Below are 13490 nucleotides of genomic sequence, written 5' to 3' on the forward strand. Positions count from 1 at the left end.
TAGATGTGGCTTGACCTGCTGAGTTCCTCCAGCATTTTGTGTGGATTTCCAGCATCTGCAGATTCTCTCGTGTTAGCAAATATTTTGTTGTTTTTCCAGTCCCTTGCTTTTTTAGCAGCTTTTATAAATGCAGTACTCATACCAGGTCACATTCACTTTTTAAAAACTACCTTGAATTTCACATTGCTATTTTAGCAATTTTCCTACACATGCTTTCATCGGGCATAGCCTGGGTCAGGATTTATTTTCATTTAGAAATTTAAATTAAGTATGCGCTTTGCAGAAATAAAACACACCGTGTGACATATTAGACACATTTAATACATCCTTTGTGTAAACCTAATCTAATTTTAGATTATTTAACAGATTGATTGTCCTGTAGTAGATGGTAAATCTGATAACAGATGACAAGAATGCATCAATTGTCTCTCTTGCTCCTGGGTAAAACAGCTTGTGCATCTATTTGTTTTGCTGAATTAAATTTCTCTTTAGTCTGCAATGCTGTGATAATCTATTGGGAATAGTTATTTCATGGGTCTTATCTTTAGTTCATGATTTGCATTAGGGTTGATAACGGTTGGTTTCATTTAATAACATGGGGGAAGGGGATAAGAGAAGATATTCACAGAGCAAGACAGCCTAACTAATTATCTACAGCAATCTCTGACAAGATATCTTATTGCTACCTTGTAGGCTTTGAATAACAGAAGTCTGTTGTAATTCACTTCACTGTTGTCATATCATTTTCCTTAGATCTGTAAGTTCTTTGAAATACTAAAAATGTCAAGTTAAGATTTCAATCCATTTACTTTTCTAGAAACGATCCTTGCATCCAACAGATGACCGTCCAACACCTGTCAAATTATTGCGGAATATCAAACAAGAGCCAGAGGATGATGCACCTGAGACTCCTCAGAAAACAAAGGAGAGTGACCAGTCTCGGTCAAGCTCTCCGAGAGCTGGTCCTAGCACTGAAAGTGCAGAATCCAAGGAGAAGAAAAGCGAGAGGTTTAAAGAAAAGCGCAAAAAGCGATTGCACAATAAAGAACTCAGTAAAGAGTTGAGCAAAGAACTCAATCAGGAAATTCATAAAACTGAGAGTAGCCTAGCCAATGAGAATCACCAACCTATTAAATCTGAAGGAGACAGTGAAAAAGTGGAAAAGCCTAAACGACTGCTGGTGAGCAGCGAGCGGCTGCACAAGTTAAATGGAACTCCTAGGTTTAGACACCAGCTGACAACGAGTTTGAGGCGGGCTCCCAGGGTTATTACCCGACCACCACCTTCGGTGTCCCCGACAAAATCCATTCAGATGGAGCGACACGTGGTGCGGCCTCCACCTGTCAGCCCACCCCCAGACTCATTGCCCCTCGACGATGGCGAAGACCACGTGATGCAGAGGGAGGTGTGGATGGCTGTGTTCGGCTACCTCAGTCGCAGAGATTTGTGTGTTTGCATGAGAGTCTGTAAAACCTGGAACAGATGGTGAGTGTTATTTCCTTTGCCCTGATATTGGGATACTTGGGTGGATAGGAATGGGTAGAAAATTAGTATACCTTACTTTAACATAAATTTAAAGAAAGAAGGATTAGCTTTGTACATGTACATTGAAACATAGAGTGAAATGAATTGCTTGTGCAACAACCAACGCCTTTTGAGGATGTGTCGCCATTCTTCTTGCACTAACGTAGCATGCCCATAACTTATTTACCCTAACTGGTGCATCTTTGGAATGTGGGAGGAAACCAGAGCACCCAGAGGAAACCTACGTAGTCATGCGCAGATCATACAAACTCCTTACAGGCAGCAGAGCTGGAAATGAATCCCGATCTTGCAGCTAGTGCTGTAAAGCCTTTCACTAACCACTACGCTACCATGCTGTCGTTTACTATTTCAACTTATTTACAGAATGTAATACTATTGTGAATAAAGGGTACAAACTTACGCCTGAAATGTGGTCATAGTGAAGAAAAGTTGTGCAAGAAAACTGAAGGCGCAAGTTGGATGGTTCAGTGGTTCCATTTGATATCAGAGAATGTATACAGGATACACCATGAAATTCTTATCCTCCGTGGACATCCATGAAACAAGAGAAAAACACAAAGAATGAACGACTTTGAACCCCAGAGCACCGCCCCCCCCCCACATGGACAAGCAGCAGCAAATCATCAACCTTCCCCCTCCCCCGCCTGCCTCAGCAAAAGCATCAGCCTCCCCACCACCACCACCCCCCCGTGCAAGCAATAGCAAAGCCCCCAAAGAAGCCATGATCTAGAGTCAACTGAAAACCACTGTTCATCCCAACGATTCGACAAGCCACAGGCTCTCTCTCTCTTACTAACCAGGGTGATCACGCGAGATAGATAAGTTAACAGGACAAATAGAAATAAATCAGTATGGTCCATAGGCATTACAGAAAGTAAAATAATATTCATAATGTTTGCTGCAATTTCTTGATATAGCAGGGCAGATCAAGGGAAATCAGTGGACGTAGTTATTTTTTTAAGAAAAAAATCATGAAGGTGCCACATTGAAGGTTGTCGTGCAAGATAAGAACACGGGATCGAGAGTAAACTGTTAGCATGGATTGATGGATTAACAGAAGATGGTTGAGGTGAATTGCAGTGATGAGATGGCAGCTGTCTACAGTACTAGGCTCCAGGTTGGAGGAAGGAAATCCTAGTAGTGGAGGCAGTGCAGCAAAGATTGACTTGGTTGATTCCTGGAATGAAGGGATTGATGTGTGCACAAGGTTGATCAACTAGACCATAAGGTTCATTGGTGATTAGAAGAACGATGGGTGATTGTACTAAAAGATAAGATTCTGAGGGGGCTAACAGGGAAAATCTTGAGAAGATGTTTTCATCTAATGTGGAAATCTAGAACTAGTTTCAGAATAGGGCCATCTATTTGTGATGGAAAAAGTAATTTCTTCTGAGGGTCGTGACTCACTGCAACACTCTGTCCCAGAAAGCTGTGGGGAGGCGGAGACGTTGAATGATATCTCGACTTCCTTGTAGTTCAATTTTCTGTCATTCCTTATCCTACAAGGAAGTTGAGTATGGCAAAGTGTTGTTGAGACAAAGACTGATCTTGTGGAATGGCAGAATGCTCGAGTTGACGGGGTGACTCCTTCTGTTTTTAATATTTGGGATGTAGGCTATTTTGCATTAATTGTTAACTCAGATTTCTCTTAAGTTCTGATAGACTTGCTATGTACTTCCAGCATCTTCAGTTTTTATTTATTTACAGATTTTGCAGTTTGTCATTCAAATGTTAAGCTACATATTTCATTTGCATCATTTATTTAGTTTATTTCTGAAGAGATAGAGCATAGAATAGGCCCTTCCAGCTCTTCAAACTGCACCACCTAATGACCCATTAATTTAATCCTAGCCTAATCACAGGACAATTTACAATGACCAATTAACCTACTAAGCGGTCTTTGAAGTGTCTTTGGAGAAAACTGGAACACACGGAGGAAACCCAAATGGTCACAGGAAGGACGTACAACTTTCTTACAGTCAGCGTCGGAATTGAATTCTAAACTCCAACTGTAATAGCATTGTGCTAACCACTACACTACCATGGTGCTCTAACACTCATAAAACTCATAATTGTCTGCCTATTGAGCTATCGTAAATTTCTAAATTAATAATTGAAGACTATTTATACCTAAACCACAAAATGAAAGACTTAATGAATTCATTACTACACAGTATGGTTAAATGGGATTGTGCACTGATGTAATGACACTGCAGTGATACTGTGTTCATGAATTAATTTAGCACGAGACAGCATCTCCAAATAAAATTGCTGAGATATGATGCTTTCCTTAGCAGAGACAGAGCATTCAAAGAGAAATTGTCTTACTCTGTAGATCAAATTGTCTTGTATCAGCAGAGGCTAGGAACAGGTCTACTCCTACATGCACTGCTAAGGTGAATGCACGTTGGTAAGATTCTTACACAGGCTTGAAATGCATACAGAATTTACAATGAATAGAGCTGTGTTTTCAGATAGGAAGCTAAATGATTTATTGCACCCATTCAATTTTGATTCCACTGCTGCCAACAGCATGGTGTTGATATTTTTTTCTAGAATACAATTTGCTGTTGATTGTCAATGAACATTTTAGCCAAATGGTTAACATTTATTAATGAATCCAGGAATGAGTTTGTTGTGCTCTGACTGACAGCGATCCTGCGTAATCATTGGTCTTGTATATTAGGGTTATATTAAGCCTTGTATTTACCCTTAATGATTTATAGTATCTTATTGTACAGTGAGAAAAGAAAATAAGACTAATAGTTTCATGAAAGCATTTTTTAAAACTGAAAAAGATTTACAGTCTCATGCACCAAATATAATTTGTTTATACTGTCCACAAGTAATTAATTGGATCATTCCCAATATAGCACTGCATGTAAATTTCCTGAGAATCTCTAATTTTGTTACACAAATATTCACAGTTTGGCTAAATTCATTATTACATTTTCGTCTTCCTAGGTGTTGTGACAAGAGGTTATGGACCAAGATCGACTTGGGCCGATGCAAGTCAATCACGCCTCTGATGTTGAGTGGAATCATTCGGAGGCAACCTGTAACGCTTGACCTGAGCTGGACAAACATCTCAAAGAAGCAGTTAACTTGGCTCATCAACAGGCTGCCAGGTAAGTGTCTGTAAAACACAAGTACAGTTAAAAGAACTCTGGCTAAAAATGAATTTCATATGGCTTATAGAAACTTAGAAACGAATGAACATGATAAGAGATCAGCACCTTGTGACAACTATGATATTGTTTATGGTAAAAGAACAAAACAGGATACGCTCCATCGTCTGTGCTGGATGACCACAGTCATCCACATGTGTTTGCCTTATTCTCCACTTGAACAGAGTTTGACTGCATCTTTCAAAGTGTGGTTCAGTCTTCACTGTTACAGGTTTCCCCCGCCATCCGAAGGTAGAGCGTTCCTATGAAACGGTTCGTAAGCTGAAACGCCGTAAAGCGAAGAAGCAATTACCATTTATTTATATGGGAAAATTTTGTGAGCGTTCGCAGACCCAAAAATAACCTACCAAATCATGCCAAATAACACATAAAACCTAAAATAACGGTAACATATAGTAAAAGCAGGAATGATATGATAAATACACAGCCTATATAAAGTAGAAATACTCCTCTACAACGATTGCCTGCACAGATCTCCGTAGCGAAAATCTCACGCAAGCGCTCTCGGCAGAAAACCTTACGCAAGCGCTGTTGGCATAAACGCGCTCTCCAATAACCTTTAAGCTATGAAGCTGCCAAATCTACCAAATAACATGTAAATATACACAGCCGATATAAAATAGAAATAATGTATGTACAGTGTAGTATCACTTACCGGAATTGGAAAACAGCGCCGAGCACACTGATGATGATGTATTAGACTGAGTTGTCGCAGGCTGGGTGGTGCAGTGGCCCCCACCCTCCGGGCCACCGACCTGATACATTGCCACAAAAAACGCAGCGGTAGCCGGGAGGCACACAGCATATCTTTAAGAAAAAAGCTGAAATAAACATGCTAATTAATTAGGTGTTGCCTAGCACGTAATTGTCTCTGATCTGCACCGACATTTACATGCCGGGCAGCACCTAATTAATTAGCATGTTTATTTCAGCTTTTTTCTTAACGATGTGCTGTATGCTTCCCGGCTACCGCTGCGTTCTTTGTGAATCGGTACAGTATCTGTCCAGGGCCCAGGCGTTGGGGTGGTGGGACAGGGGGGTGTCATCTCATCGTCGATCAGGGCAGGCAGCTCATCTTCTCCTATGACTGCCCGCCTCGATGTCGAAGGTCGAGGTTCGTTGTCTGCTGTGGCTGATGTGGAAGGCTTGCTTGACTGCTGAGCCTCGCGCATTTTTCTATTACACAGTTGTTTGTAAGCACTCAAACCATCCTGCAAATATCCCCTAAACCTACGTATCCATTCAAAATTAAAGTCGTACTTTATCATTGCAGCGAAAATCTCACACAGTTGCTTTACTTTCTGCATTCGGTTTCAGTTGTTACCCTTTCCTCTTCCAATTGCATCAGCTCTTCATCTATCAGTTCTTGGTCATGGGATACCAAAACCTCTTCAACATCATCTTGGTCAACTTCCACAAGCCAAACTTTTCCGACACCTTAGAACTCATCTTGCTAACGGCTGCTTAATGCCGTTCCGAATCCGGGGCAGAGCGGCTGCTCAGGGCACGCGCTGATTTTATTGCGCGCTGCCTTTCTTCGTAACAATGAAAACACCTTCTGAAAGCGAAAACAGGGTACTAATGTAGGTCTTTCGTAACTGAGGTTTCGTAAAGCGAACGTTCGAAAAGCGGGGGACACCTGTATATTGAGATAGTTCATGAACCAGTGATTTTGTGAACAGGGATTAAAAACAAGATGTTTCTTTCCAGTAAAAGAAGTATGCCATGAACCCCTCCTTTATACCTCATCATCAAAATTAACTGTGAGGGTCTTAAGCTAATTTCATTTAGAGTTTTATGAGATTTTTATCTTGGATTATTTTAAGTGGTTGTGTGGTGGAATCTTTGAGGGTGTTGGCTCTGAGCTATAGAGGTAAGATGTGCATGTGTTTCCTAGCAAGCTGAGTCACTGCACGGTGTGGAACCTGCACTGTGGTGGACAGGAAGGCTCCACAATAGGTAGTCAGAACTATCCAACGCATCACTGGTACCAACCAGCCTGCCTGCCGTCAAGGACGTGTATACAGAAAGGCGTCAGGAAAGGGCCAGTAACATCATGAAGGATCCCACACACCCTGCTCATGGACTGTTTGTCCCACTCCCATCAGGGAGGAGGCTACGTAGCATCCGCACCAGGACCACCAGACTCAAAAATAGTTACTTACCCCAAGCAGTACGGCTGATCAACACCTCCGCCCACTACTTTATTATTTCCCATCAGTCATCTTGTGTTCAGACTAGTGTGACTTTATGGACGTACAATCAGCCTATGTGTATAAACTATCTTATGTATTTATAGTTATTGTATTTTGGGATTATTATTTGCATTCTTTATCTTTTGTGGGTTTTTTTTGAGCTGCTTTGGGTCTGGAGTAACAAGTATTTTGTTCTCCTTATGGGAAATGACATTAGACAATCTTGAATTAGGTTGTACGTCAGTCAGCAGAAGTTGATCTGAACATTCCTGACGCTGAATACGTTGATTGTCAATTCTAGAGTTGTGTGACTGACACAGTGGCACGTAGCACTCCACTCGTACCACTGGAAATCATTGCACTTTGGAGCACGTAGCATTCCACTCGTACCGTTGGAAATCATTGGTACGAGTTGAGGGTCCAAGGAGAAGGAGCCCCATGATCTTCTTGTCAGCTTCCTGAAAACTGAACCATGACCTGACCTTTTCAACTGAGCTCAGCAGTCACCAGAAGATCAAGCTCCAGTCTAACGTCACATGAAATTGTTTAGCATTAGACACATTCAATCTAAGATTAAAGTTAGCTGTACTGTTGATCAGGTAGAAATCAGTTGTCGTTTTTCAGATGAGGCTTAAGTTTCCATCACTAGGAGTAATCAACTTGTACGTTAAGGTGTTAGGTTTCTATATTTAAGTTAAATTAATATGTGGAATCAGTCAAGCTATATAGTTAAGCTTAATTATGCTGCTGAATAAGCATATTTCCCAAACATGTATTTTTAATAAAATATCATCCATAATTTTGAGAATGAACTTGTTGCACAAGTTGATTTTATAAATTTAGCAAAGTAATTAAAGATTGTTAGATTATTTAAAACTATGTGTTAAAGAATCAAATTATACAAATATTTATTGGAAATTTTAAAAAAACTTAACAACTATATTTACCTAATAAGATTGAAGATAAATTTTTAAATGTTTGTCTTTTAATATTTTATCGCCATGTGTGTTCCTTAAATCTTTTGAAGAAAGTAAACTGAAGATATTAGTTATTTTGGGGCATATTATTTAGATTTCCCTTCTGCTTGTGGGAAGCATGTAATCAGTGCTCAATAACAAATTTTATCTTTTTTTTAAAAAAATTATCCGTCCCACATTTTGGCTGTCTACACAGTTTAATAGTCACTTTACAATTATAATAACAGAATTCCAAGTTGGTAAAAACCATAAGATATAGGAGCAGAATTAGGCCATTCGGCCCATCGAGTCTGCTCCACCATTCAATCATGGCTGATCCTTTTTCCCCTCCTTAACCTCACTCCCCGGCCTTCTCCCTGTAACCTTTGATGCCATGTCCAATCAGGAACCCATTAAGCTCTGCCTAAATACACTCAATGACCTGGCCTCCACTGCTGCCTGTGGTAAAAAATTCACCACCCTCTTGTAAAAGAAATTTCTCCACATCTGTTTTAAATGGACACCGCTCTATCTTGAAGCTGTGCCCTCTTGTCTTAGACTCCCCCGCCATGGGAAACATCCTTCCTACATCTGCTCGGTTTTTTAACATTCTCATTGTTCTCATTTCAACACCCGAAAGGTTTCAATGAGATTCCCCCACCATCCTTCTAAATTCCAGTGAGTACAGGCCCAAAGCCATCAAACGTTCCTCATATGATAACCCTTTTATTTCCGAATCATCCTTGTGAACCTCCTCTGAACCCTCTCCAATGCCAGCACATCTTTTCTTAGATGAAGAGCCCAAAACTGTTCACAATTCTTAAGGTGCCTCAAAATCACATCCCTGCTCTTATATTCCAGACTTCTTGAAATGAATGCTAACGTTGCATTTGCCTTCCTCACCACTGATTCAACCTGCAAGTTGATCTCTAGGGTGTTCTGCACAAGGACTCCCAAGCCCCTCTGCATCTCAGATTTTTGGATTTTCTCTCAGTTTAGAAAATAGTCTGCATATTTATTTCTGCTACCAAAGTGCATGACCATGCATTTTCCAACATTGTATTTCATTTGCCACTTTCTTGCTCACTCTCCTAATCTGTCTAAGTTCTTTTGCAGCCTACCTGTTTCCTCAACACTACCTGCCCCTCCGCCAATCTTTGTACCATCTGCAAAACTGGCAACAAAGCCATCTATTCCATCATCTAAATCATTGATATACAGCATAAAAAGAAGCAGTCCCAGCACCTGCGGAATGCCACTAGTAAATGATGCAATTGTGCTTTAATATTGATGGGTTACATGAGCATATACATCTGCCTTGAAAATTATAAATGTAGCTATCGGTAACATTTTGTAAACACGACAAAGTCTACAGATGCTGGAAATCCTTAGTCCTGACGAAGGGTCTCGGCCCAAAACTTTGACTGTTTATTCATTTCTATAGACGCTGCCTGACTTGCTGAGTTCCTCCAGTAACAGTTTGTTACTGCTCTGACGTTCAACATTGTTCCCTTCTTATCCATACTTTCTGATGTGGGAGACTTTTATCATCTCTTAATTAAGGTCAGGGTGATTAACGTAGGACTGCTTCTCTTCCCATTCAAAATGTACAAAGAAATACCTGCATTCCTGAACCCAGTGCGGCCTTCAGTAAGCAGTGGTGGTAAGGAGGGGAAGAGAGAGGTAGAGAAAAGAAAGAAGTGCATTAAGCTGACTGAATGCCCTCCCTCAAGGATATCACTTCAGCTCTACAAAAAATAAGAACAAAAGCTTCTGCTGTGACAATTGGAACAGTTTGTTGAATTGTGCAGTGAGCTTGTACACTTCATGGATTATTTGTTTTCGTAGAGAATGGATTGGTAATGAAAATGATTAACAAGCATAGGAACACAAATTCTAAATTAGGGGTATGGGCTGGAATCCGAAAATTATAGGTTCATTTTAATAAAGGTATAGATTTTGTTTTTGAGTGAGCACTCTTATCTCAGATTTTTAATTCAGAGCAGTGATTTGAATCCTTCCACAGTGGGCCATTTAATGAGGTCAGTGTGACTTCTGCTGCATGAGTCTTTATCAAAGGTACTTTCTTTGTCTGAACCTGTTGTGCTTTGAATGATTCTGGTATCGTGAGCATTGATGTACAGTGAGTCAGTGCGCCTTCAGATGCCATTTTTGTTCTGTTCAGTGAGGAAATATTTTCAGTTGCAAAATACCTTTAGCTATTGTGCTGTATATATGTTTGGTTTAAGGAGCAAATGGATCTTTTTGGACAGGTTTGTATGAAGAGATGAAATTGCAAAGACTGGAAGTTGCTTGTTTTTAATTGACAAATGCTGTGTTATGGATCTTGTCAAAATTTTCTAAGACTGAATGTTGTCTTGAGTATCATATTGAATAGAATAGATATGATTATGAACTTAGTGTAGTAACTGTTGTAAGCTTTTTCCGGTTCCATTATTGAAGGGAATACTTTATTTATGGGATGTGTTGCAGGCAAGGCCACGATTTACTGCCTGTCCTTTGAGAAGATGATGGCCAATTAGAATCCTTTAGTGAAGGTGCTCCCGTAATGTAGTTGGATAAAAGGTTTCAGTGTCAGCAGTATAGTTCCAAGACAATGTGGTGTATAACTTGGAGAGGAAGTTGTGGTCCTGACATTTGTGGAAGGAGATATTGTCAGAGTATTCTTCGTAGTAACTATACATAACCTGTTATATTGCAGCAGTGTTGGGGGGAATTAATGTGCCAGGGTCATGGAGGAAGTCCTAACTGTCCTGAATTGTGCCTGAATGAATGCAGGCAGGTCCAGCAGTATTCAAGTTCAGCACGATGTTTGAGAAATTGGTCATTGAGCTATTGAAGCAGGAGCCTGAGTATTTATATGACTAGTTGGGTTCATCTTTGATCACTAATGACTTTCAGGATGTTGATGATGCAAGACTCTGTGATAATAATGCTTTACTGATTACACCTGGTTAAGACCAGTTTACCAGTGTTAAGCTGAAACCTAGCCTTTTGGTCATGCAGCGAAAATTAAAGACTTTGTATTCTTTACTCCAGCACCTGTTTTATTTATTATCTTTATGCAAATCGCTAAGACCAGCTTTGTACTGTTGTGTTAATCACTAAGTATTAAGAACAGTTCGCCAGCCAGTGGTGTAGTGGCATGTGTACTGGACCTCGATGCGAGTGGTCCCAGGTTTCAAATCCGACAGGCTCCTTGCACACTTTCTATCCATGCTGGATTGAGCGTCAAGCTAGCAACAGTCTCATTTTTAAAAAAACACAAATTCTAAAGAAATGGTGAAGGTTGCCACCCAATGTGCCACAAGGGATCCTGTATAGTGGATTCCGGTTAATTGAGACACATTGGGACCAGTGCGTTTTGGCCTAATTAATCAGCTTCCCCAATTAGCTGAAGTTTCATGGAAATAGCTAAAAAGGTATATTAAAAAATGACTGTTTAACAAATTCTGTATTTAACTGAAATACAGAACAAATTAGAACACTACCAATACTACTGGTTGTTGTCCATCATATCCAACAATGACAGGAAACCTATGCAGGAGAGTTTTTAAAGTGGAAAAGCTGTTGCTGTGGAGTTGTTCCACTCTCTTGGCCTCGGAAATCTGGGTCCAGTGGTACAAGTAGACATCACAACTGAAGTCTTCCCTGATTGTATTGGATAACTGTTACCTTTTCTATGCTTGGTTGTGCCCTTCGTCCTCTGCGCATCTCTGCAGAACAGCCGACCTGGCCATTAGATCTCACTATAGATCTCACCCACCCAGACTGTCAGAGTTGTTTTGCATGCTAGGACGGGCATGTCCCTATCTCACTGGGGTATGAGACCCACCGGCTGCTCTCACCTGGTTTTGGCCTCTGTCGCATGCAAACAGCTACTTGGAGCCACAGGTGAGAGCTGAGTGCCTGTTGGGGACCAAAAGTAGCACTCAAGTTGATTGTTGGTTGATACCTTCAAATTCTTCAGATTTCCTAACTTGTTAAAGTAGTGAAATCACTGCATTTCCAATTCTGAATGCTTAAAACCACAGTGAGCGAAACGGTTCTGATTTCTCACCAGCTTTCAGTGATTTGAATGTTTTCTGAACACAAACACACACAACTGATGCCATTTTAAGACTGTTTGCTCTAAGCATGGTGTAATGTCTTAACTGTCACACAAGTGTACTTGACTAACCCTAATTAGAAACTGTTCATCAACAGTCTCCTGTCCCAATTAAGTGGCATAGTGTCCCACATGAATGAAGGGAATCCGGGCTATTTTATTTGATTAGTTTTTGTTCCTTAAGAGTTGTCCCACCAATGGCCCAATTAACCAGAAACCACTGTGTTAATTATCTGAATCCAAGCTCAGTACTGCAAGGATTCTGACTGCTGCTCATGTTTCTTATCTAATTCTTCCTTGTCAACTGTCGGTTTCCAGAGTTGTTGCTGCCAGTGCACAAAAGTTACTATTTTTATACGTTTTAACACCAAACTTCCAAAATACTCCTCCAAACCCAACTCAGCCAATTAGACACGGGAGCTGTCTGGTTGCTTCTGACCGTTTCCCCATGTGTGTCTCTTGATCATTTTTCCGCATTTCACTATTTTAACCTAGGCCATGGTGTTGCCATAGTAACCAGTTCTTCTGCCACTGCTTAGGCCTTAGATGTTGTGGGGAGCTGTTTCAAAATGGACCTATTGTCTCTGTACCAGCGAGTGACCACTATTTTGTTCGTAATTAGGTCTTGTGGACCTTGAGTGATATCAAATCCAGATAACTCCCCACTGAAAATGATGAGTCTGCCACAAAGCGACTTTGAAACTTTGCTTCTTTATCTGACTGGACTGCAAGAATCGGTGCTGGCACTTCTGTTTGAAACATATTTAAATTGATTTGATAGAAGTCCAGGTGGGTTGATTATTAAGGTGACACAAAAATTTGCAGAGTTGTGGGTAGTGAGGAAGGTTATCAAAGGTTTCAGCAGGACATAGACCAGTTTGAAATGTGGGCAGAGAAATGACAGAGTTTAATCTAGACAAGTTAGAGGTGTTGAACTTTGATCCTTAGGAGCATTGATGTGCAGAGGGATTTAATGCGAAGGAAATGCTTCATTACATCTAAAACTGAGAAGACATTGCACTCAATGGACAGATATACCTGTGGGAAATCAGTTCAAGGAGGAGCTGTGCCACATGAGAATGACCCCCACTGTGTTGCAGAGAGCAAGTGGCAGCTGCAAAAGACCCAACAACTAACCACAGTTATCACTACTATTACACACACTGCACTAGAATATGTGGATTCCGGATCGGCCTCTGGAGCCATCTGAGGACACATCAATAGACAACCTGTTAGGAGAACATCATATTCAACCTGAGGGATCGCACTACTGAAGAGGGTGTACGATATACCTGCCTTTACGGGTGACTGGTATTGAATATAACAGTCAGGAAGACCTGTTGTAGTTGTGTAGGGTACTTTAGTTGGGCCATGTTTGTACAGATGCAAGAAAACATTTGTGAACGCTTTGTAGATACCTGGTTTTCTGCATTAATTACTCATAAAATGTGGTCTATTCTTTATCTATCACAATGAT

At 40.6% G+C, this 13490-nt stretch overlaps 1 protein-coding gene across 6 annotated transcripts in view; it reads left to right on the forward strand.

Moving 5' to 3' along the window:
- kdm2bb (lysine (K)-specific demethylase 2Bb) overlaps positions 1-13490 on the forward strand; it is a 254278-nt gene that overhangs the window by 228806 nt on the left and 11982 nt on the right. For all 6 annotated transcript variants that reach the window (XM_063034449.1, XM_063034451.1, XM_063034450.1 and 3 more), the window contains exons 18-19: positions 818-1485; positions 4510-4673. In XM_063034449.1, coding sequence (XP_062890519.1) covers positions 818-1485; positions 4510-4673 — 832 coding nt within the window. The remainder of the gene's footprint in view (positions 1-817; positions 1486-4509; positions 4674-13490) is intronic.

The sequence above is a fragment of the Mobula hypostoma genome, chromosome 27 (assembly GCF_963921235.1).
Source record: "Mobula hypostoma chromosome 27, sMobHyp1.1, whole genome shotgun sequence".
NCBI lineage: Eukaryota > Metazoa > Chordata > Chondrichthyes > Myliobatiformes > Myliobatidae > Mobula > Mobula hypostoma.